At 32.6% G+C, this 23,629-nt stretch overlaps 2 protein-coding genes across 2 annotated transcripts; both read right to left on the bottom strand.

Moving 5' to 3' along the window:
• Window positions 1-879: 879 nt before the first annotated feature.
• On the bottom strand, window positions 880-6,367 carry LOC126705150 (probable amidase At4g34880). The gene is made up of 6 exons (XM_050404090.1): window positions 6,328-6,367; window positions 5,822-5,880; window positions 4,654-4,865; window positions 2,396-2,545; window positions 1,833-2,028; window positions 880-1,155 (listed from the first exon to the last, which is right to left on the bottom strand). The coding sequence occupies exons 1-6, from the start codon at window positions 6,365-6,367 to the stop codon at window positions 880-882; spliced, it is 933 nt and encodes a 310-aa protein (XP_050260047.1).
• A 911-nt stretch (window positions 6,368-7,278) lies between these two features.
• LOC126707577 (probable amidase At4g34880) lies at window positions 7,279-8,069 on the bottom strand. Its single transcript, XM_050407297.1, has one exon. The coding sequence runs from the start codon at window positions 8,026-8,028 to the stop codon at window positions 7,528-7,530; it is 501 nt and encodes a 166-aa protein (XP_050263254.1). The 5' UTR covers window positions 8,029-8,069; the 3' UTR covers window positions 7,279-7,527.
• Window positions 8,070-23,629: the final 15,560 nt, after the last annotated feature.

The following is a 23,629-nucleotide window of genomic DNA, read 5'->3' as shown; positions in this document are numbered from 1 at the left end:
AATTTGGATGGAGAAGGAAGGAAGGGAGTAGAAACTCTATTCTACTCTACTCTCTCTCACTCCCCTCAATCCAATTTGGCTTAAATAGATTGGCCGGTAGCATGGATGTAGGTCGGTTTTGTAACAATTAGATTGCAGAAATCGGTTGCACCAAGGTTTGGTTCAATGGTTGTGCTTTGTTGTTGAGGCAACTATTGGAGAGGGGACCATTTGGTGAACATTGGAGAGAAAAGGGGAAAGGGATAAATAAAATAAAATAAGAAATGAAAAGAAAAAAAAACAAATAAAATAAGGGGAAAAAAAAAAAGAAAGAAGAAAAAGGAAACAATTTTTTATTTTGGTTGGCGTGCACAAAATGACAAACTAGTTTTGAATCTTTGACAATAAAAAGGGATGCCAATTTTTTTTTTTTTTTTAATTTCAAAAATTTAGGGACGTAAATTGAAATTGAGCTAAATATAGAAGGTATAATTTGCACTTTGGTCAAAATAATAATAATAATAATAATAATAAACCTAAGTGAAGTTAAGACAATAATTATTTTATCACTGCACATCCTTGGTGCAATGGTCACTCTACAAATATAAGTACTTGTGGGGTGTGGGAGGCAAGGACCGGGATTCACGTTTTCATGAGGGAGTTTTACACACATACATTTAAATTAGGTTAGAGTAGAATTTCTTTATTATATTTGAAAAAAAAAAAAAAAAAAAACTACAATTATTTTTATTTTTGCAGCATATATATTGCTATTAGCTTCCATACAAATATTTTTTCATGATTGTAATGATGCAAGAGAGCCTTTAAAAATAAATTTAGGAGGCTTCCTGATCTTTGTTGCTTGCTCAAAGCCATAGGCGATCTCAATCAGCTTAGGCTCTAACCCTTTAGTCCTCCAAAGCATAAGCCAAATGGTTTCACGTCAGAGTCATATCCTGCAGGGACAATTACTCCTGGGAAACCCCCGATTGCAAGGATAGTAGAAACACTAACACCAGGAGTCACTATTGCATCTAGCTTATTCTTTGTTATCAACTCCACAAAACCTTCTCTAGTCAGTTTTGCTAAATTTGCCAACGCAGCCTTCTCTGCATTTCCAATTCCACTTGTTGCTTCAGCTTTTACAAACTGGTCTTGTCCATATTCTAACTTTTCCTGTATTGGCATTCATGGAATATTCAATAATTCGTCATCATTGAATTTAATTTTTAGCAACAATAGGTTTATGCAAAAATGTTCACAATTTTTTTTTTCATAATTGTTGATGCGGCCTAATGTGATTGCTTATAATAAAAGTAAAGTTAGTAATTAGTGGTAAGTTTATGTAAAAGTGATGTTGCTCAAATCACAACCACTTTAAGAGCATTTGCACTAGTTGATGTATACTAGAAAAAGATATGAAATTTATACATTTAAGCCCCAAACCTTCCCTCTTACTCTCTTCTGTCTCTATTTCAACTTTAATCCTAGCAAAATGCATTGCAAATTCATCAAATCCATACTAATCATAAAATTCATCAAATATAGATCTCAAACCATCAAACCCATATACAAATCCTCAAATATAGATCTCAAACTCATAAACCCATATATAAATCCATATGAATCATCAAACCCAAGAAGAAGAGGGTGTTTTTGAAAAATTATTGTGTAAAATAGAAAAAGTAACTTCTTATGTCAAAATAGACAAACTTTTAGACAGACTGATGCGAATGCCCTAACAAGTTGTGAAAAAATTTATATCCTTGGCATTGCTCAATTATTTGTGTCAATCTTATGTATGAATGTAGGACATCAGATAATTCAAAAGAACCTAACTTTATTATACTCACCAATTTTGAGTTTTTCTTGTTGAAGTAAATCAAATCAGCTAAAGAACGGACTGGGGAACTCACTAGCTCATCTAGATATGCATTGATGGATATTTTAAACTCAGTTGCCAATGCAGTTCCTTCACTGCTCGTGGGGCTATAGATTTCGTCAGTATTGGCTATTTCCAAATTGGCTACCAGAATTGTGCCTTGTTTCCTGAATTTGCATGAAGTATTTGTATCAATTTTTTAATGGGTGATACAACAGTTATTACAAATTTAATAACAAAAGCCTTAGAAATTTGATGCATCAATTTTTAAAACATGAAATTTTAAAAAGAAAAAGTGTTTCAGTATTTTGCTTATTATGTTTTTGATGTAGTACTAATCAAATTCATTCTCACGTTAGTTGGTAAACATTTTGCAGTAAAATTTGTAGCGACTTTAGTATTTTTTCAGCATTTAAGGTAATATATGGGATCATGTTTTGTTACCTTAATGTTTTAAGATGTTGCTCAACAGTTTGAGTGGCAATAGTATCATTCCCAAAATTGTAGAAGGGATCCCTCACTGTCCCCACTCACTTTGCTCGGAGTCCATCAGCCTTAAGAAATTGTGCATAGCCACCTTTTGGAATGTACCGTGATATTTCAATTGTTGCATTGTCATAGTGGTCAATGCCTACAATGGCATCAAGAACATAAACGGCATCTGCTACTGTTCTACAAATGGGCCTGTTCCATCCTAATAAAGTCATGACCTATTTAATGATGCTTGTTGACAAAAGTTGTGTTAATATTAGACAAAATAAAACATCACTCTGGAATTAGGTTTGAAAATGTGTGACATAGTTATGATATCGTGATAAAGTATGTAATAAAATATAAAGAGGAAAATAAAGGAGATGTGCCAACTAGGACTGCATTAAATGAAGCACATATGACAAGTTCAAAGGAAGGCAAGATGCTCGTTATGCTTGAGGTTTGAATGCTCAACATAGTGCAAATATGCTAACAATAGTGATGAGAAAGACCTTTGATTCTGCAATGTTCTAACAATAGTGGTGAGAGAGAACCTTGATTCTGCCCATTATAGGGAATTAATTTGGAAGAATATGTGAAAAAGAAAGAGATAAAATTAACTTGGATGTCTACATTTGTATTGGAAAGCTCTTGATGGTTACATTTTTTCGATTAAGCTTTGTGTGTTACAATAAATCTATTGAAGGGTATTATAGCAGTCTAAATCTTAAACTAACTATAAACTAAGGTAGACTTACAATATTTTTCACTACAAATAGGATTAAGATTACGTGGTTTGTGCTCCACATATGATTGGGATTATTTTTTTTGCACTCCAAGTAAATTTTTAAGATTGGGATTATAACTAGACTAGAGTTATATAACAGACTTAGAACTTGACTAGGCATCCCCAACAGTTAACATGGCAAGACTTAGAAGTAATCATAAATTGAAATTACAAAACCTGTTAACTGTCGTTTCACCATTTTGACATTGCAATATCAAAACACTTTGGACATGGATTGAAATTCTTATGATCTGTACATGGTAATGAAGTAGAGAATATACAAGCCACTGATGTTGGGCAACTTATATCTGCCCTCCTAGAATCTAATTTTATCCGATTGGGGACAGCGAGAGCAGAAACCTTTTTGTTTTGTTCGCAGCTATTACTTATGACAAAATCTGGTGGGCAAGAAGCCAAATGGTGCACCTGGAGAAATCTTTTGACAACATGAAGGTTTCAAGGAAAAATTGCAAGGAAGTAGAGATGCATTAGTCAAGATAAACAAACATGTGCGGTGGCTTAAACTGAAAAAATACGAAATAAATGTAAATTGTGATGTAACAATAGTCAAGAACTGCTCCTTTCTAGTAGTGATTGCCAGAGATAGTGCAGGGAAGCTTAGAGAGGCGGCAACCTTTAAAACCACTACCATGGATCCAATTATAGCAATAGCTGAGGTTGCATGTGGTCTAAGAATTTTGCCAAAGCTCTAAACTATCCACAAGTTGTAGTAGAAGGGGGTTGTATATCGTGTGTAGAGTCCATTAAATGTCCAAGGCAGCCCTCCTATTGGGAAATTGTGTTTGATAATGTGACTTTAGCTTTTTTTATTTTTATTTTAAATAATTCATAGTTGGGGAGAGGAAATTTTAACCATGGAGTTTACACTAGAAGATGTCAGTTTTGATAGAAGCATAGTAGAAGAAACTGAAGGTAACGACTAGTTTTCCAACGGTCATAATTTTACACAAAACGACAGCGCATATTATTAATGAATACAGTGACGTTTTGTTAAAGGATAAATACTGGAGATAGAGCAACACGACACCGTTCAGTGTTGCTCAAAGCTATGGGAGTTAGATATTTTTCCTGTAAAATTGCACATTAATCACGTGTAAATTCAATGTAACCAACTCCTATCTTTACGGAATTATTGTTAGTTGGTTAGATTAGGCTTTAAGCTTATTTCTGGCTCTATATATAGAGAGCATTACTCTTTGTATCATTCGGTTAGTGTTGCAATATAATTCTCAGTTTTTCACTCTCTCTTTCTCTCTGTTTCTGCCATTAATACACAGAAGCTTTTCTTGCTTTCTTCAAGTTTAACTACAAGACTCTTCACTGAGCTTTGTAGCTAAAGTTTTTGTAATTTTGGATGGGTCCACAAGGATGCTAACAGAGCTACTCATGTGCATTCTTTTGTGGGCTAGGTTCCATTAGATTTTGGAGGTGGAAATAATGAATGCTGTTAGTCTCTTATGTTATGAATAAAACTTTCTCAGTTCAAGGAAAAAAAGAGAAGGAGAAAACCTACCCCACACTATCTTGTCTTGGTGAGACTGGTATGACTCCAGCTCGACTAGTGAGACCAACAGTTGGTTTGATGCCCACTACCAAGTTATAACTGGACGGACATAAAATAGAGGCATCAGTCTCGGTTCCCAGTGACACTGCTGCCATATTTGCTGCTACTGATATTGCTGGTCCACTACTTGAGCCACAAGGATCTCCCATTGTATAAGGACTCTGCACAACATAGCAAAACAGTCTTATGGAACTTAAGGCCAATTTGTTTGTAGAATGATCAAGTAGAGTTTGGTACTGTAATTAAAATTAACTAGATATAACAAAATTGACTAAAAAGGAAAAATGGGCTTTCGCAACAGTTGGGTAGACCCAATTTCTCTGTCCAATTTCTGGAAAATGTACAAGAAAAAATGTCTATGAATAAATCAAATATGACTAGAGATATTAATTAACTAATTAGTTAAATGTCGTATCCATATCCGGGATCCCCCACCCATATTGTGTCATGTCCGTGTTTGTGCTTCTTACTAAGATGGAAAAAAATGTCAATAAAAAAAAAAAAAAAAAAGTGGATGTATGTATGTACTGTGTATCAGTGGTGGTTCTAGGAATTTTTCTCAGGGTATTCTTGAGTGGGCTTGCTCTGTTACAATTTTTTTTTTCTTTAGATTCTCTATTACAATTTTTTCTTTTTTAGATTTTAGTTCAATTTTTTTTTATAGCTTTTTCTTTTTGCTTGAAAGCAATGTTATGAATACTATTTTGGACCCTGTTTCAATTTGTTTAGTGGAACGGAATATTTTGGTACCGATATTTATTTCGACGTATTGTTTTAGGGTGTTTTGGGGTTTCTAAAAAAAATTAAAAATAATATATATTTATATTTTATTATACAACATAAAATTATTGATCCAAATAAGTAAACCTCAAATAAAACAAATCATTTAGATTTCTTTTTTGACACTTCTTTTTTGACACTCAAATCATTTAGTTATTACATAACAATTATTGTTTTAGAATATTAAAACCTAAATATGTAATTAAATAATGAAAAACAACAACCAAAAATAGTACAATAAGAGTGTATATATGTATATCAACCCACTACAAAACTGCTTAAAATAGTTTTTTTTTTTTTTTTTTTTTTTGGTCTTTTATAACGTGTATTCACTTACTTTAAAGGGACCATAAACCACTACCCCAAATTCAATGCCACGGCCCCATCCACCCCACACTAAGAGACAAGAGCCAATCAGCAATTTCAACACAATTACATATTTTTATATTTACATACACTTACACAAAAAGACAAAAGCTAAGCAATTTATATTGTCAAAAGATAAGTCTAAGTCACAAGACTCACAACACTTACACAAAAAGACAAAAGCTAAGCAATTTATATTGACAAAAGATAAGTCTAAGTCACAAGACTCACAACACAAGTCAGACTATGAGTATTGGGTATGAGAGAGAGAGAGAGAGAGAGAGAGAGAGAGAGAGAGAGAGAGAGAGAGAGAGAGAGAGAGAGAGAGAGAGAGAGAGAGAGAGAGAGAGAGAGAGAGAGAGAGAGAGAGAACTGAAATACCTTGATGTTGCCTGAGGTCAGGGGTGGCGCTGCCGCGGCACGTTGAAGGCTAAGGTTCTTATTTTCCGATCTTGCTTTTGCCGTCACTGATCTCACAATCTTCGATCTGGGCCATGTCAATCTCTAGTCTCGCCATCGCAGAGCTGCTTTGGGTGTTCAATGTTGCTGTTGCTGCCTCGCTAAGTTTTTTTTTTTTTTTGAGAATCGATGCCTTGTTGAGTCGCTGCTGTTGCTAAGAAGTGACTCAAGTGAGGATGTGAGGTTCTTATTAGGTTAGGAATTGTTTTAGTTTAAAATATGATTGGGTATTATTATTATATTTGTTGAGAATCCGTGGGTTTGCTCTTTGCTGGACTTGCATCGATCAATTTTTTTTTTTTTTTGAGAATCTGTGGGTTTCTGTTTTCAGTATATTGGGCTTTTTTTCCTGGTCGGCTTGCCTGTTACAATTTTTTTTTTTCAAATTTTAGTTCAATTTATTTTTTTTTTTGGCTTGAAAGTAGAACAAATAATTTTTTTTTTAATTTTTTTTGAGGGTGTTCCTAATTTTTTTTGAGGGTAAACGAATAAAAAAATTTTAATTATTATATATAAATTTTTATTTTTTTTAGGTCAGGGTGTTCCTGGGAAAACCCTGACATGAACATGGTGCTGCCATTGCTGTGTATTGAATCAGAGTACAAGATCAAGTTTATCTAGACAGCAAAATCATCCAACAACAAAATAGGAAGAGATGTAGAAATCCAAAATGTGTTTTCCAGCTATAAGTATACTAGAACTCCTCTCTTCTCTCAAAATCATGAGAGTTAGCCCTTTCATTCAGCCCAAATATCGTGTTTGACATTTAATCAAACATCTGATGTGCTTGCACTGAGACAAGAAATAGAAGAAGAAAATGGATTATCAGTTCGGAGATGTATAAAAGCTAAAATTCAGATCATATTGATCAAATGGTTATTTTTTATTCATGCAAAATTTTGCTTGAAATCTTGTATTGAAGCGAAGTCGCAAAAATAAAAACTTGCAAGTTGCATTGTAAGTCTCTCCTGCTCAATTTCTCTTCCAACATAAATTTCATTCATTTACTTGACCCAAGCTAAGTGACCCAATACGTGACATTGAACTCAAGATCTCCTCCTCTGATATGATGAGAAAATATGAATTTGTCCGAAAAGTATAAACTATTAGAAAATGATAAATTTAATCGTTTAACTAATATTCTAATACAATGACACTCACCTTGCCTTGGCCACCTCTGGCGCCCCAGCCATTGGGTGATTCAAAGGTCCTAAAATGTCACCACTCGCTCAAAGTGGCCTTCCCCAATATGATAGCCCCAGCTTTTCTCAACTTGGTTACCACACCAGCATCGCGTGGCACAACTGAGCCAAGTAATGCATATGAGCCAGCCGTGGTGTTCAGCTTATCCTCGGTTGCAATGTTATCTTTGAGCAAAATGGGAATGCCATGCAATGGAGAGAGTGACCCAGATGCTTTAAACTTGCGCTCATGGTCAGCCTTATCAGCTTGGTACAGTGCATCTGGGTTCACTTCTAGGACACCCTTAAGAACTGGGTTGAGTCTGCATATTTGTTTAAGGTAAAACTCAACGAGCTTCCTGGAGGTGAGTTGGTTTTGCATGAAAGCTAGCTGGATATCATTCACTGTGGCTTCTTCGATTGATGAGAAGCCATGAACGGTCTTGATGGCTTGGGTAATGGATGATGTTGTCGCTAGAAGAATCAGGAACAGGGATGAGAAGACAGGGAAGCTCAGTGGTGAATATTTGGTGCCCATGGAAGTCAACAGATCGAGTAGCTAGTGCCCATGGAAGTCAACAGATCGAGTAGCTAGCTCATTGGCCGATTGTATCAATCACTTATAAAATTTCAATTAAAAAGAAAAAAGGTCCACAGTTGCCTTGCTTGGATGCATAATCACATATGTTATGTTTTTCTCCAAACTCTTTAAACTTTTCATATTTTTTATTAATGTAAATTTTAAAAATTCAACTATTAAATTTCATGTTTCTTATATTCTTAACATGCAAATCGAATTTCGTTCAATTCAAATGATATTTATTATTCGATCAATTTTTATACATAATTTTAGATTACAAAAATTTGAATTTAATCGTTTATTTGATGACATAGCAATTGATCATTGATCTTCTTGAAATTTTATAAGTATGAAGGATATAATAAATATTCAATCCAATAGTTAAATTTTCAAAATTTACACTCAATATAAAAATATATAAGGAATTTAAAGAATTTCTCTTCAAATTAATCTGGAGAGAAACTTTGTTTTTAGGAATAGAAATGAGAAGACGAGGAAGCTCAATGGTGAATATTTGGTGCCCATGAAAGTCATGGTCAACTTGTATTCCTAATTTTATGCTATTATATATGACTTACATAAATTAAATAAGAAAGAAAAAACCCAACACATATTCGTCCCCAACCATCCCACCACCAACCTCCGCCCAATGCCACTGACATAAGTTTTCCGACGCCGTCAACTCCAGTCAGAGCTACCGTACTGCCACCAATTCTAGGAAGAACTGTAGTCGATTTGAATAGCCACCACCACCATCATTGCTGACTTTGTCTTGGTCCCTTATTACTTATACTGATGATTATATTCTCTCTTGCTGGTTCAACTCCAAAATTTCAAAATTTTGAATCATGATTAAGAAGGTTTCCAACTAATATATTTCTTAAGAAGAATAAACACAGTTAGAAATTTCAAAAATTCAAATCAAAATTAAGAAGAATAAGGGCTTGGGACAACCACCACCAGTGTGAAAGCAATAGAATTGAATGTGTTGAATGTGAGGAAGTCTTACCTAAACAGAAGAAAGTTAAGAAGAAAGTCATTGCAGAAGCTAATGCTACTACTGCAGAAGCTACTGTTGCTATTGCAGAAACAGAGGATAAGAAGAAAAAAGACGTTACAAAGCTACAAGCTATTTTAGTTTAGGAGCTAATTTATAGATAGTGGATTATAACTATCAGTTAATTAGTTCTGAGGCAAAGTTAGTTAGTACATGTATATATATCTTTGTACTCAAACAATAATGAATAGAATCATTTATAGTTTTTCCAATTCAGATTTCATAACCAGCATGTTCTATTTACTGAATTAAAATCTTCTTAGTGTTGTGTTCAAGTTGTGCTCCTTGGGGCGTTAATCGCAAGAAGACGAGTAGTAGGTGGAGGTAGTGGCGGTGGTCTGGGAGCGAATAAGGGACAAGGCAAAGTCAAAAGTGATGGTGGATGTGGTGGGCATTCAAATTGAATTCAGATCTGTCTGGACCTAGTGGTTGTGACTGGAGTTGACGATGCTGGTGAGCTCATGTCAATGACGTTGGACGGAGGTTGGTGGTCGGAGGGGTAGGGGATGAATATGTGCTTGGTTTTCGACTATTTTTTTTTTTCCTTCTTTCTGATTTATTTTAAGTAAAATTAGGAATTAAGAGACATGTGGCTCATTTTGATTTGTGGAGCATGAGATGGAACAGGGAGTGTGGAATAGATGATTTTGATTCATACATATATTACAACATACAATCTTAAAACCAATTCATTTATTATGTAACTTCAATAAGTTCCTCACATTTATTTCATACTCACTCAATACATAAAACTCTTGCTCTTATGAATGCTTAAACAAAACAAGATTAAATTATAACAACTAAAGCAGTGTTGTGGAGAAGCAGCATAAAATGGTTTAAACCATGAGGAATTGGTGTTGTAACTATAGCCTAAAAATGGATTTTTTTCATCTCTTAGCATCAGTAGCAAAATTGGCCGTTGAAAGTAAAGATGTAGCTTCATTCATTGTTGGAGTATGATATGATGACCTGGGGGTATATAATTGGAGAAGATGCAATGGAGCTTCAAAATTGAGCACTTGAATTGCTTCTCTTATTGAAGGCCTATGATCACATTCAGAGTGAGCACACCAAAGCCGTATAACTAACAAATACTTCGTTTGTTCCTCATCAAAACGTCCACCCAACCTTTGGTCAACTATATTAAGAACCTTTCCTCTTTCATGGAGCACCTTAACCCAGTTCAACATGACCATCTAATTGTCTTGGGGCTCGTGGTTGACTAGATTTCTTCCACAAGCTAACTCTAATGCAATGATTCCAAAACTATAAAAATTTAATTCCTTACTAGCCCTACGTGTTGCAACACATTTAGGGTCGATATACCCCCAATGCCAGCTTACACAATTGAAGTGGTTGCCTAAGGCCCCAAGTAGAAAAAAGGCCTTTAAATTTAAACTAATATGATATTTCTTTAATTAATTAAGCCCAAATATTAGCCAACAAATAAAATGATATTTTTTAATCAAATTAAAAACAAGAAAAAAGAGAGAGGGAGAAATGCTACGTCCATAATATTCTTCAAAACATTTTTACAATAAATCCAAAGTAGCAAGATATTACAGGCTGTAAGTGATGGCAAAAAAATAATTTCAGTCGGGGGTTCAAATTAGAACCATTAACAGCTTAACACTTAAGATTTATTGTAAAACATATTGCTAATATAGCACTTTTCAAAAAATAAAAAAGAGAGCAATACACACCAAAAATTCACAATATTTTTCACAATAGTTGAGTTGGCAACCTTTTACTAGTTCTCACCTAAATTCACCACTAATATCACTCTTTTACTTACCACTATCAATCTACCACATTAATAGGTATGAAAATTTTGCCAAATTTTTTGTGTCTATATACTTTCTAAAAGAGAAATTCTACGTGGTTCATGTTAATTAGTAAAAATTTTGCATCTAAAACAAAATAATATAATTTAAATAATATTTTTTTAAAGTCATATTTAAATATATAAAAGGCCTCAATTTCAATTTTTTCCTTAGACCCTCAAATGCATTAAGCCACCCCTGTATACCCCCTAAAGCCTGCCAAATTTGTAGTTCGTGATGCCCTAACATAATCCACAAGCCTAGCTAATCCAAAATCCCCAAATTTGGCACTGAAATTTGAATCAAGAATAATATTGCTTGATTTTATATCCCTATGCAACACACAACATTCTCATCCTTTGTGCATGTAAAGCAAGGCTGAGGCCAAGTCTTGTATAATTTTGTACCTCACTTCCCATATTAATGATGTATCTTCTCTAAAAAGATATGAATCTAAGCTTCCATTGGGCATGAAATCATAAACAAGTAATAGTTGTCCTCTACTTCTTTTGTGGCACCAACAAAACAGTTGTACCAAATTCTTGTGTCACAATTGACAAATGATTTTTACTTCTAAAGTATACTCTCTTATCCCTTGTCTAGACCCATATGATATCCTTTTAATAGTAACAATCGAATCTAAGTCCCTTAAAAATCCTCGATAAACTCCACCAAATCCTCCTTATCCTAGCTTTTCCTTGTCGTTGAAATCATTTGTTGCATGAGCCAATTCATTGTATGAAAACCTCCTAGGTTTTGTTCCCCTTTTAAACTCTTCATCAAGGGCATGATCATCTTTTTTATCCCTCCTATTCCTCTTCCACAAGGCAAACATAACGATGGACAGCCCTCCAACCAAAATAAACCCACCCGCACTGAATTCCACAGCTAACCAAGACGTGTTCCTTTTCTTAGGGGAAAGGTCTAAATTGGGAACTTTTGGGTTGGTAACGTTATCATCAATTTCCAAACTTGAACTAAAATTCCAAGAATAAATAATATGTATTGCATAGATTTCATTTCCTGTTGAGGCTAAAAATCCAGAAGTAATCCATTATGGTAAGATATCTCTTAAATCAACAGAATATGAAAGCGATTGCATTACTATAACATTGTTGCTAAAACCAGTGAAGACAACACTCAAATTATGTGAACTAGAATTGTAACTAATCCAAGCTTCATTCCTTCTCCCTTCCCTTATAGTAATATTACTCAACCATGACACATTAGCAACAGATTTCATGGAGTTGATATCAATACCTACATGCTCCCCAAGCGAATCCCATTCTTAATTGCTCCAGATATCCAACTCCACTGCAACAAAAGGACTATCCATTGAGTTTAATGCCTGGTGTTTGGTAGTAAGACCCAAAACGCTACCATTGGCTTCCAAAGGAATATGGGAATAGTTAGGTGCGAGGAAGAAGGCCAGCCCATCAGCATAGGTAGGTTACTTGATTCGGTGAATCAATGGCAAAGGAAAAATGGGTACAGTGAAATCTGTGAGGTTTTCGGAGGAGTTGTCCCACACTCCCACAGGTGCATGGGTTTAATTAAAATACGTGACTCGATCCACCAACTGTTTTGTGAGTATTGTGCTCGTTGATTGGATGACTTGGGTTTTCAGGGTAGGCTCTCTCATATGATATGTTCGTGTTGTCATAACTAAAACTGGTGAAGTTGAAGGATATAGCACTTGTAGATGTAAAATGGGGTTAGTAGGGAGAAGAAATTGGCGATAATAAGATAAAAGAGGATGAAAAGCTGTGGAAACACATGCTTGATCGTGATGTTGTGAACACCCATTATTGGAACTTGAGTCACAGTTTCACTCTAAAATAAATTATCGGAAGTTTTGAATGTACACTTGTAATATTAATACTACTTGTTCCAACCATGGCTGCTTACCTAAGGACTTTTAACAGCGTGGACACTTCAGTCATTTCACGGTTTTCAGTGTAAGCTCTTTTGCATGATATGTTAGATTTTTTTTTTTTTTTTTTTTTTTAAAGAATTATGATTTGATAATTGGGGGAGTGGAGATTTAAATTCTAAATATATGTCTTTATTAAAAATATTAAGAGGTGTAAGTTGAACCATAATATGACGTTTGGTATAAGTTGAACCATAATGTGGATTAATCCACATTATTTTCGACATCTAGATTTTTAGGAATGTGATGTCTAGCAATTATTTGGATGCTTGAAGATGTAACTATTTCTATGTTTGGTTTGATTTGGAATCTAAAAAAAAATCCTAAGAATATAAGATGTTTATATTTAGTTTATTTTAGAAAATCTTATAAGAATTATTAATTTTTCCCAAAATACTATATGATTTGTTAATACAACATCAAGTCTTTTTTTCAATCTTCCTCCCAATAAATTATGAGAACAAATATAAACTATAAATCATGGAAGGTTCAATAAAACTATAGTAATAACATATTTAGAATGATATGTATAATACAAAGTAATTATTTAAGTACTTGTCAATTTAAAATAATAATTTTTTTAGTTTTTTTATTTATTTTTTATTCTTAAAAAGTCGGGAGAATGAATAAAATTGTAAGTTTATACAAATTGTAACTTTATCTAGGCATGAGAATGTGTATACCCACCTTTTAAAAAGAGAATCCATATTCCGTATTGAGAGTGAATCCAAATACCCTGGCTTGTATGATTTGCAATTAAACATGAGAATTTTTCAACATTTTCAGAAAAACATTACTCCATACCAAATTAAACCTAAAGTTTTTGGTGATATGTTAGATTACAACAACTAATTAAACGATTAAAATGGGATTGCTTTCAAAAAAAAAAACTATGAAAATGGGATTGGTCGAGAGAAAAAACTGGTGATCATAAAAAAAATAGGATAAAAAAGCTGTTGGGATAGGAAAAGATTGAACTATATAATATACATTGGAACTTTGGAGTGAGGTTGTAATAGATATATTGCAGATTGTAAATTGGAATCAACATTGCTAAAATAAAAGTTATCTAAAAGGGCGAACAAGGTCAATACTACCGACTCTTGAAGAAGCTTATTATTTGTCTTAACTACAATTTTTTATTATAAGCATTTGTCTTGTCTCAACTACTATTATGTGTTTATTCACTAAATTAAAATTGGAAAAAAAAAATTGAATAAAATGAGGGTTCCTCACTGACGTTTTCTGAGGGCAAACTCAGTCAATAATGATTTGAAAGCTAATACGGTATTAAAATTACAAAAAATAGAATAAAAAAGTAGTAAGATTAGGTTCTTGCATGTGTTGTTAAATTGTAAGTTGGTCCGCTAGTATATAATATTGTTGAGTCGGTAGCTCTTGTTTTAGTCAATATCAGAGATCTGAGTTCAATTCCCACTTATATAAAAAATTGATTGGTGTCTTATTCTGATGATAAAGAGCTATTATTAAGAGTGAATGTCCTAGGTTGAAACTATCTTAAAAAAAAAAACAAAAAGACCAAGAGTAGAAGACTAGTATACCTTTTGTGATGAATTATTGTCATTGTTAATGCATTTTGTCGCCACTTACCTTTTACAACAAGCACTGGCTGTTAAAAACCATTTTCAAACAGTGTTACATTAAACATCTTTGACTAATTCTTTATTTGCGACGAAACCTTTCCGGAAGGAAAGTTTTCGTCGCAAAAAATAGTAAGTCATATTTATTTTGCTTGAAAAATATTAATATATATAATTACAAATAAAACCTTATAAAATTTTCTAATGTCAAATTAAAAAAAAAAAAAAAATCCATAATTGTTAAAACCTCATGCATTGATTGAGTTAGTGTCCTTTACAAGGCATTTGACTCTGAATCAAAAGTTTCCAAAATTTTATAATATATTTATTAATTTTGATGAGAACTGTTACTATATCTATATTGTCTTGTTTATTTTGATTAATTTTGGAGGTGTAAAGTTGGGAATATGTCATATTAATCTTAAATGATATTTCTAGATAGCATTTTTAGCAGGGTTGATTCCCCCTCCTCTATCAAGAGTTTGTAATTTAGTGGTATTGTCATTTTCTTTTACAAGGTGAATCAAGGTAAAATTCCCCCTCTCTCATTGTTATAATGGAACTATTAAAATTGAATTATATATAAATAAATAAAAACAAAAAAAAAAGAAAAAAAAAAAAAACTTGTAAACTTTGGATTTTCTGCAAGAAAAAAAAAAAGCTGATATTTTTTCCTAACAAAACCAAAAGATTAAAGAAGAGAATGATTTACAAATTAATCCACCACTAACAAATTGAATCATTCACGATCATTGACATTAGCTTGTAACAATAGCACCATAGTCGTTTATTTATTTATTTTTAATATGGAGTAGTATATATATCATCGCTAAAGCAAGTTAATACTTAATAGTGGGCTTTCTTCTAGGATATAAGCTTTATTTATTTATTTTTTATTATTATTATTTTTAAGAAAGAAGTCAATAGCTATTATATCGAGGAAATCCAAATGAAGCAATTTTTATTTTCTTATTATAATTAAATAATTTGATAGTTAAGTGTAAAGGATTTGAACTCTAAATATTTTTGTTAGATACATCTAAAGGCCAGAGTTTCTAATCAAGCTACAAGACTCTTCGTCATATGAAGCAATTTTAATTTGCCCAACAATCAAGGATTCTATATCAACTGCGAATTTTACTATAAAAAAAAAAAATAAAAAATACAAACTAACATGATAATAAATATAATTAGTGTTATTCAACAATATAGTAAATAAATGTTTGAATTATTTTACTATATATATATATATATTGTAAAATTGATAGTATTTTAAGCATTGATCTTTTTAAAACAAATATGTTGCAAAATTCTTTATCATCATTAGTAGAAAGAAAATACGTACTGGTTTCCATTAGCTGGATTCAAATAAAATATAAGTGGCTACAGCCTGCGTACAGTCTCTAATCTCTTGTACCCCAAAATGGTATTTACATCATTAAATGAATGTCTTGAGTTCAACTCAAAATGAAACCCCTATTACTTTGTGGAGGGGATGCCAAAAATTATTCTGATGTTTTGGATTTGACAAATGTTGAGCGGTCTATTAATTTGACTATTTACTCTGCTTAGCAATATTGTAGAGCTTAGTTGCTGCTTTGATTCCAATGCATTTAGTTGGGTTAAAGGGATGTTAACAGTGTTGCTCCTGCCCTTGCTAAGTTTGTTTATGCAAATAGGTTTAAGATTTTTCTTTCTTTCTCTGTTTAGTGTTTAATAAATATCGCGCACTAAAAAAAAAAAAAAACTCCTATTACCAATTAAACTTAAAAAAAAATATATATATATATATATATATATATATGAGACCCTCTTTTTGGGCATAAATAAAAATACATATGTGAACCTTGCTATTAAAGTGCTAATTGGTAACTATTGAAAAAAAAGTGCCAATTGGAAAGTTAAAATTAACGCATAGGTATTGGAATAGGATTGATTCTACTTGATCCAGACATGGAATTTCATGCATACCCGATCAAAATTTATCAAGCAAGAAAAAGAAAAAAAACCAAAACTGGAAAGTATCAGACAGCACTTTATTTACCACATAATCATAATATTAGACATAATTGCCAGTTTTACATATAATACAAACAACTTACAGCTCTCTGGCACACAAACATGACAACCAAACTAGAAAAAAAAAATGCTTTTGCTGATGAAATAGGCATAATAAATCAATTAAAACACAGTGCTTATTAGAAAGTAAAACACAAAGTGCTTACAAGTTAAAAACCATCTCAGGAACATGTAACATTCTTATAATCATTACGCCACACCCCACAGAAGCATCCTTTGGCAGAGTAGCGGTGGCATCGTTTGCATGGTCGTGATTTGCAATCGCCAAGAACTAACATTACAAGTAAAAACACAATGGCTATTATCACCAATGGCCAAACTATACGTGCACGAACAGTTTCTTTTGGTTCTTCAACAACTGGCTCATATTTTATGAATAACTTTGGTGTGCAATGGAGGATTAAGACCACAGCCAAGAATAGCAGAACCTTGGTTAAACCATCACACCCTGAGCCTGCAGAAGTTGGTCTGCAACAGCCTCTATTGCAGCCTCTAACGCATCCCATGAAGAGCCTTACTGGTATGTTGGGGTTGCTAAGTTTTTATGAGACAACTTCAAAGTGGATCTTCTTTTTATCTTGGATGGACATAAACGCCAACATTTATAGCCAAAGGGGAAATTGAAAAGCAAATCATATCCTAGTTTAATCTCAACCATACATGTGTTGATGTGTCCACCTTCTAAGTTTGGTTGGAAGAGTGGAAAAGTGAGAAAATAGAATATGAGTAATGGATAAAAGAGTGAGAAAATAGAAGAGATAGAATTTTCTCTCATTTGTATTTGGTTGAGAAAATAAAAAAGTGAAGTGATGGAAAACTCAAGGGTTATTTGATAGTGGCTTTTAAAAACAGTTTTTCAGTGTTTAAATAACAATAACACTCAAGCACGTATTTCCTTCTGACATGTATTTTTATAATATTCAAGCACGTATTTCCATAACACTAAAAACTAAACAACATTATTTAAATATTGCTATCAAACGGACCCTCATTTGTTCAGTGGAAAATAAAATTGGTATAAATTTATAATTTCATTGTTATTAAATAAAATAAATAATAATGCATTTTTTTATTAAAAAAATTGTGTATGGATAATTTTTTATATATATATATTTTAAAGAGAGCAAGCCAAAGGAAGATGAAAAAAAAGAAAAGAAAAAGCTGAATGACAAGTATAAGAAAAGATACAATCAAAGATGATGAAAAGAATAAATAATAGAGAGAAAAAACTGACACACATAGTATAACGAAGAGAAAAAAAAAAAAAAAAAAAAAAAAAAAAAAGAAAAGGCAAAAACCAAAGAAGATTAAAAAAAGAATGAGGCAAATAGTAGTATAAAAGAGAGACACAAACCAAAGGGAAAAAAAAAAACGATGTGCACTTTGCACATTGGTATTTTCGTCCCATTAAGTCCTTTCGTTTTTCACCCAATTTTTCTTTTTATTTTGGAGAGAAGACATTTTGGTGAGTGAGAAAATACCAAAATTTTGCCAATTTTCTTTTCTCCCATCCCTCCAATCAAACACCCACCAAAATATATATATATATATATATATTCCATCCTTTCCAAAACTCACCCAACCAAACACATAGTATTGAGATATCATGTTTAGTAAGAGCATCATCATCAGTTGTGCTAAAAGAAATGTCATTTTAACACACTAAAAAATTACGTTATTTATTTTAATATATTATTTTATAATATACCCTCATATCTTATTTTAATACAAAGTCATGTTAACCTGTGTCCTTAGGGCATTAATTGTTTGTTTGTTTTTTTTTTTCCTCATAAAAATTTCCTAAAATAGTTTATTAACAATTGCCTTAATGTCATTTGTTAACATTTTCCTTTAACATATCATCAATTAAAATAACCTAAAATATCACCTACTATCTACTAAAAAACAAAAAAAATAAAATAATAATAATAAAGAGAGAGGACAGAGGTATATGAGAGAGGAGAGAAAGAGTTAGTAGAGAGGTGAAAAAATTATTAAAACAAATTTAGTACATAGCTATAATCTAAAATATCACCTACTATCTACTAAAAAACAAAAACAAAAATAATAATAATAAAGAGAGAGGAGAGAGGTATATGAGAGAGGAGAGAAAAAGTTAGTAGAGAGGAGAAAAAATTATTAAAACAAATTTAGTACATAGCTATAATCTAAAATATCACCTACTATCTACTAAAAAACAAAAACAAAAAAAAAAAAAACAAAAAAAAAATTAATAAAGAGAGAGGAGAGAGGTATATGAGAGAGGAGAGAAAGAGTTAGTAGAGAGGAGAAAAAATTATTAAAACAAATTTAGTACATAGCTATAGTACACTTCTACTTGTAGAAGTGTATAGTAGCTATATACTAAAACTTTTGACATATGACACATATGATGAAGTTTGATTTTTGGTGTCTAAGGTGCCAAATGCTAAAAAATTTAATTAGTGCTCTAAGAATGGTGGGTGATACCAATACTATTGGACATGTGAGTCAAATATAAAATGAGTAATATTAGGAATAGAAATTTTTTTACAATTATTGACATGTTAAGTTGTAATTAGAGTAATATTACTTTCTTATGAATTTATTGACATTATTTTTACTAATATCAAAGACAACAGGCCACCTTAACAGTTAAGAAAAATAACAATTAAGAAAAATATCATGAAAAGTTGTGTCATTAAGCTTAATCGATATGGAATATATATATTGGTGCGGAAAGACATTGTTAGCCTTGAGGCTGGACCAACCATTTCTCAAGAAGATGATCAATTTTTGGCTGTTTTTGTGGTCTTCCTCTCCACAAGCTCATAATTGTTGTAGCCACAATAGATATAGACCACTGTTCCTTGTACCAGTTGCCGACATTATCCTAAAGTTCATATCATTATTATGAAGTTAGATGAACACATTAACCTAAAGCTTATTATAATTATTTATTTTGATTAGAACTGTTTTAGTATTACAATGAATGGAATCTCGTTCTCTGGATTTCGTCTGTTTGTGTTTGGTAGGAGATGGTATCTTCACGGGTTTCAAGGAACATGTATCCTCCCTGTTTTGCTTCTGTTGTAGGATTTTTGTTTGTAGTTTTTTTCTCTATTCAATAAAGTTTTTTTTCATTGAAAAAAAAAAAAAAAAAGGAAAAGGAATATGCCTCTCATAGGTTAAAGCGTCCCATAGACCGGCATAGGAACATGCCTTACTATGGATTTGGTAGAGCTCTTGAAAGATGAAATAATAAATTGATTTAAATGTCCATGTTGATTATATAGATTCATAGAATGGAACTCGGTCCAAACAATAATAATTAAATAAACATCTATCAATAATTGCATTGTTTGGATTCGTGACAATACAATATGAAAAAGAAAAGAAAAATTAATCATATGCATACTGAAGGGTATACAAGTGTGACTGGAAGTCACATGAAGAAAAGGTAAAAAAGATGAGGAATTAATATAATACAATTAGGTTCAAACCTATAGGCTTAAGTTGTTGGGTTAAGTGGTGTTTTTATATGTTAATGGCAATAACGTGTTTTTATATGTTAATGGCAATAACTAAATTGACACAGTATTGAAAGGTTAGAGGCCAAATTGACACAATTAAAAAATTAAAGACCAAATTAAAATATGATATAAAAGATAAAGACCAAATATGTAGTTTACCCAAAAATAAATTCAAAACAAAATAAAAGAAAGAAATTTTTTTAAAAAAAATTATGCAATTTTGGCTGGTTTGAGTTGAGTTTGGTTGACATTTAACAAAAATGTCATTAACGAAAAAAATTGAAATCTTAGGGATGTAATTAAAATTGAGCTATATTTAGAGAGTATAATTATCACTTTCGTTAAAAAAAGGAAAGAAAAAGACACTAAACATAAGTGAAATTAAAATAAACATAAAGTAAGGCTAACATAATTTTTATTTTTGCAGCATAGATATTGCTACTAGCTTACATACAAATCTTGCTTCATGATTTTTAGATATTAATACAAGTCACATAATTAGAACAGAGGCTGTAATGATATAACAGAGCCTTAAGTTTTCAATTTAGGAGGCTTCCTGATCTTTGTCTCTTGCTCAAAGCCATAGGCGATCTCAATCAGCTTAGGCTCTGAACCCTCTAGTCCTCCAAAGTATAAGCCAAATGGTTCCCCGTCAGAGTTATATCCAGCAGGGACAATTACTCCTGGGAAACCCCCAATTGCAAGGACACGAGAAAACAACTTACCAGGAGTAACTATTGCATCTAGCTTATTTTTTGTCATCAACTTCACAAAACCTTCTCTAGTTAGTTTTGCTAAAATTCGCCAACGCAACCTTCTCTGCATTTCCAATTCCATTTGTTGCTTCAGCTTTTATAAACATGTCTTGTCCATAATCTAACCTCTCCTATATTGGCACTCATGGAATAATTAATAATTAGCTATCATTGAGTATGATTTTTAGTAACAATATGTTCATGACACAAAAATTTTCACTTTTTTTCATAAAAATTAATGTGGTCTACCATAATTGCATATAATAAAAATGATGTAAGTACTTAGTAGTAGGTTTGTGTGAAAGTGATGTTTCTTCAATCATAACTTATTGAAAGATTATGTCCTTAACATTGCTCAGTTATTTATGTCAATCTTATATATGAATGTAGGACATTACATAAATCAAGAGAACCAAATTTTATTGTACTCACCAATTTTGAGTTTTTCTTGTTGAAGGCAATCAAATCAGCTAAGGAACGGACTGGGGAAACCACTAGCTCCTTTAGGTATGCATTAATGTATCTTATAAACTCAGCCGCCAATGCAATTTCCTCATTGCTCGACGTATAGTGGTTATTTCCAGATTGTCTACCAAAATGGTGCCTAGCTTGTTTCCTAAATTTGCATGAGGTTTTCACATAAATTTTTTAAAAAGTGATACTACTGTTAGTAAAAAATTTATAATAAAAGCCTTACAAATTGATGCATCAACTTTTCAACACGATTTTAGAAAAATTAGAAATTAATTTTTATATTTTTGATGTGATTAAACATATTTATTGTCACGTTAGTTTGTATACCTTTTGCAATAAAATTGATACTAACGTTTTAAAATACACTTGGTTAAGCATTGAAAGTAATTACCTTAGTGTTTTAAGATGTTGCTCAATATATAGTTCGAGTGGCAATAAAATCAATCCCAAAATTGTAGTTGGGTTTCCTCACTATCCCCACTCTCTTTGCGCGGAGCCCGTTGATCTTAAGAAATTGTGCATAGCCACCTTTAGGAATGTACCGTGATGTTTCAATTGTTGCATTGTCGTAGTGGTCAATGCCTACAATGGCATTAATAACATAAATAGCATCTGCTACTGTTCTACAAATGGGCTTGTTCCATCCAAATAAAGTTACGACCAAATTTGTGAAATACAATGATGATGCTTGTTGACAAAAGATTGGTGTAAATATTAAAAAAATAAATAAAACATAACTAATATTATGTTAGAAAATGTAAAAAATAGTTACGATATTATTTTAAAGTGTATAAAAAAATATGAAGAAAAAAATAAAGGACACAGTGTATCTTTTAAAAAATTTTAATCAATGGTAGTCCCTCTACACCTTTCAAACCCTTAAGGGGATTGAGACAGGGATGACCCTATCTCACCTTACCATTTTCTTTTGTGTGCTAGTATTCTCTCTTGTTAACTCATTCAAGCTGAATCTTCAAGAGCTCTAACTGGTTTTAGGGTGGGAAGAAGTAGGGTTACACTCTTATTTTCTTTTTACTGATGACTCAATCCTTTTCTTTAAAGCAAATGACAGGTGTCAATACAATTATACAAACTCTCCTTGGCTATTGTCAATTTTTGGGGCAGCAAGTAAATTTTGGTAAATCTGAATTATTCCTCAACCCCAATATTCCTGGACCATCCAAAGAGTAGTTAAGCCAACAGTTAGGGGTTAAGCTGGTGGATGAGTTTGGGAAATACCTTGGCATCATATTTAAGCTAATAGGTAGAAGAATTAATGGCTTTGAGGACATTGTTGTGAAGGTAGCTCAAATAACTTAAGGGTTGGAAAGCAAAGTTGATCTCTCAAGGTAGGAGATTAACCCTTATAAAATTGGTGTTACAAGCTTTACCTATCCACAATTTTAATTGCTTCAGATTGTCTGACACAGTTTGTAGGAAAACTGACTCTTTGGTGAATGCTTTCTATTGGGGACGTGATACCAACTCAAAAAGATTGCATTGGATAGGCAAACCCTATGCCAACCTAGGGAAGAAGGTGGGCTAGGTAATTGGAAAACAAAGATCATGAATGAAGCAATGATAGTCAAACAGGTTTGGAGAATTGCTCAAAATCCAAACACTGATCTGGTGGCAAGAACTTTCAAAGCTAAATATATTCCTAAGACATATTTTCTTTCATGTTAGTCTTCAGCTTCTGCATCATGGGTATGGAGAAGCATTCTCAAATACAGAGAATCCGTGGCAGGACAAGCACTATGGAGGACAGGGAATGAGAAAGATATTCCTACCAATCATCCTCTTTAGGTACAGGCGGAACCAACAAATCTCTCTAACAACTCAAACGTCGTTAAGGTTGCTGACCTCATAGATGAGAACTAGAGAACATGGAAGCCAGCTCTTCTAGCTAAACTTTACCAGAGGGATAAAATGAAGGAGGTTCTGGACACCCCTCTTAGCAAGTCTCCCCTTGCAAAAGATAAGCTATTATGGCCATATGCTCAATCTGGAAGTTACAGGTTTAAGCGAGGATATAAAGCTTTGTATAAGGAAATGGAAGATCAAAACCACATTCACAAGGTAAGTGATATAACACCTGAGTTGCGGAATACACTGTGGAAAACCCAACTTCCATTAAGAATCATCTCACTCACATGGAAAAACCTTCATAAAGGGAATCCTAAAAAAGAGGAGTTGAATAGGAGGGGATTCCTATAAAGATGCATGACCAAAAGGAAAGCTGATATGGGAGGATACCAATCAACATGGTCAGTGATACTCAGCTAAGATGTTTGAAAATGAGAGACCAACAAAAAAGCCAATGAA

The sequence above is a fragment of the Quercus robur genome, chromosome 11 (assembly GCF_932294415.1).
Source record: "Quercus robur chromosome 11, dhQueRobu3.1, whole genome shotgun sequence".
In the NCBI taxonomy this organism is placed as follows: domain Eukaryota; kingdom Viridiplantae; phylum Streptophyta; class Magnoliopsida; order Fagales; family Fagaceae; genus Quercus; species Quercus robur.
The sequence above is the reverse complement of the archived record's forward strand: the minus strand, read 5'-3'. Positions and strand labels throughout refer to the sequence as shown.

Coding starts and splice junctions, on each gene's coding strand:
- LOC126705150 (XM_050404090.1), bottom strand. CDS start 6,367: ATGGCGAGACTAGAGATTGACATGGCCCAGATCGAAGATT. Junction 4,866..5,821: donor TGGTTTATGGTCCCTTTAAA/GTAAGTGAATAC, acceptor TATGTTGTGCAG/AGTCCTTATACAATGGGAGA. Junction 2,546..4,653: donor CCAAGACAAGATAGTGTGGG/GTAGGTTTTCTC, acceptor AGGATGGAACAG/GCCCATTTGTAGAACAGTAG.
- LOC126707577 (XM_050407297.1), bottom strand. CDS start 8,028: ATGGGCACCAAATATTCACCACTGAGCTTCCCTGTCTTCTCATCCCTG.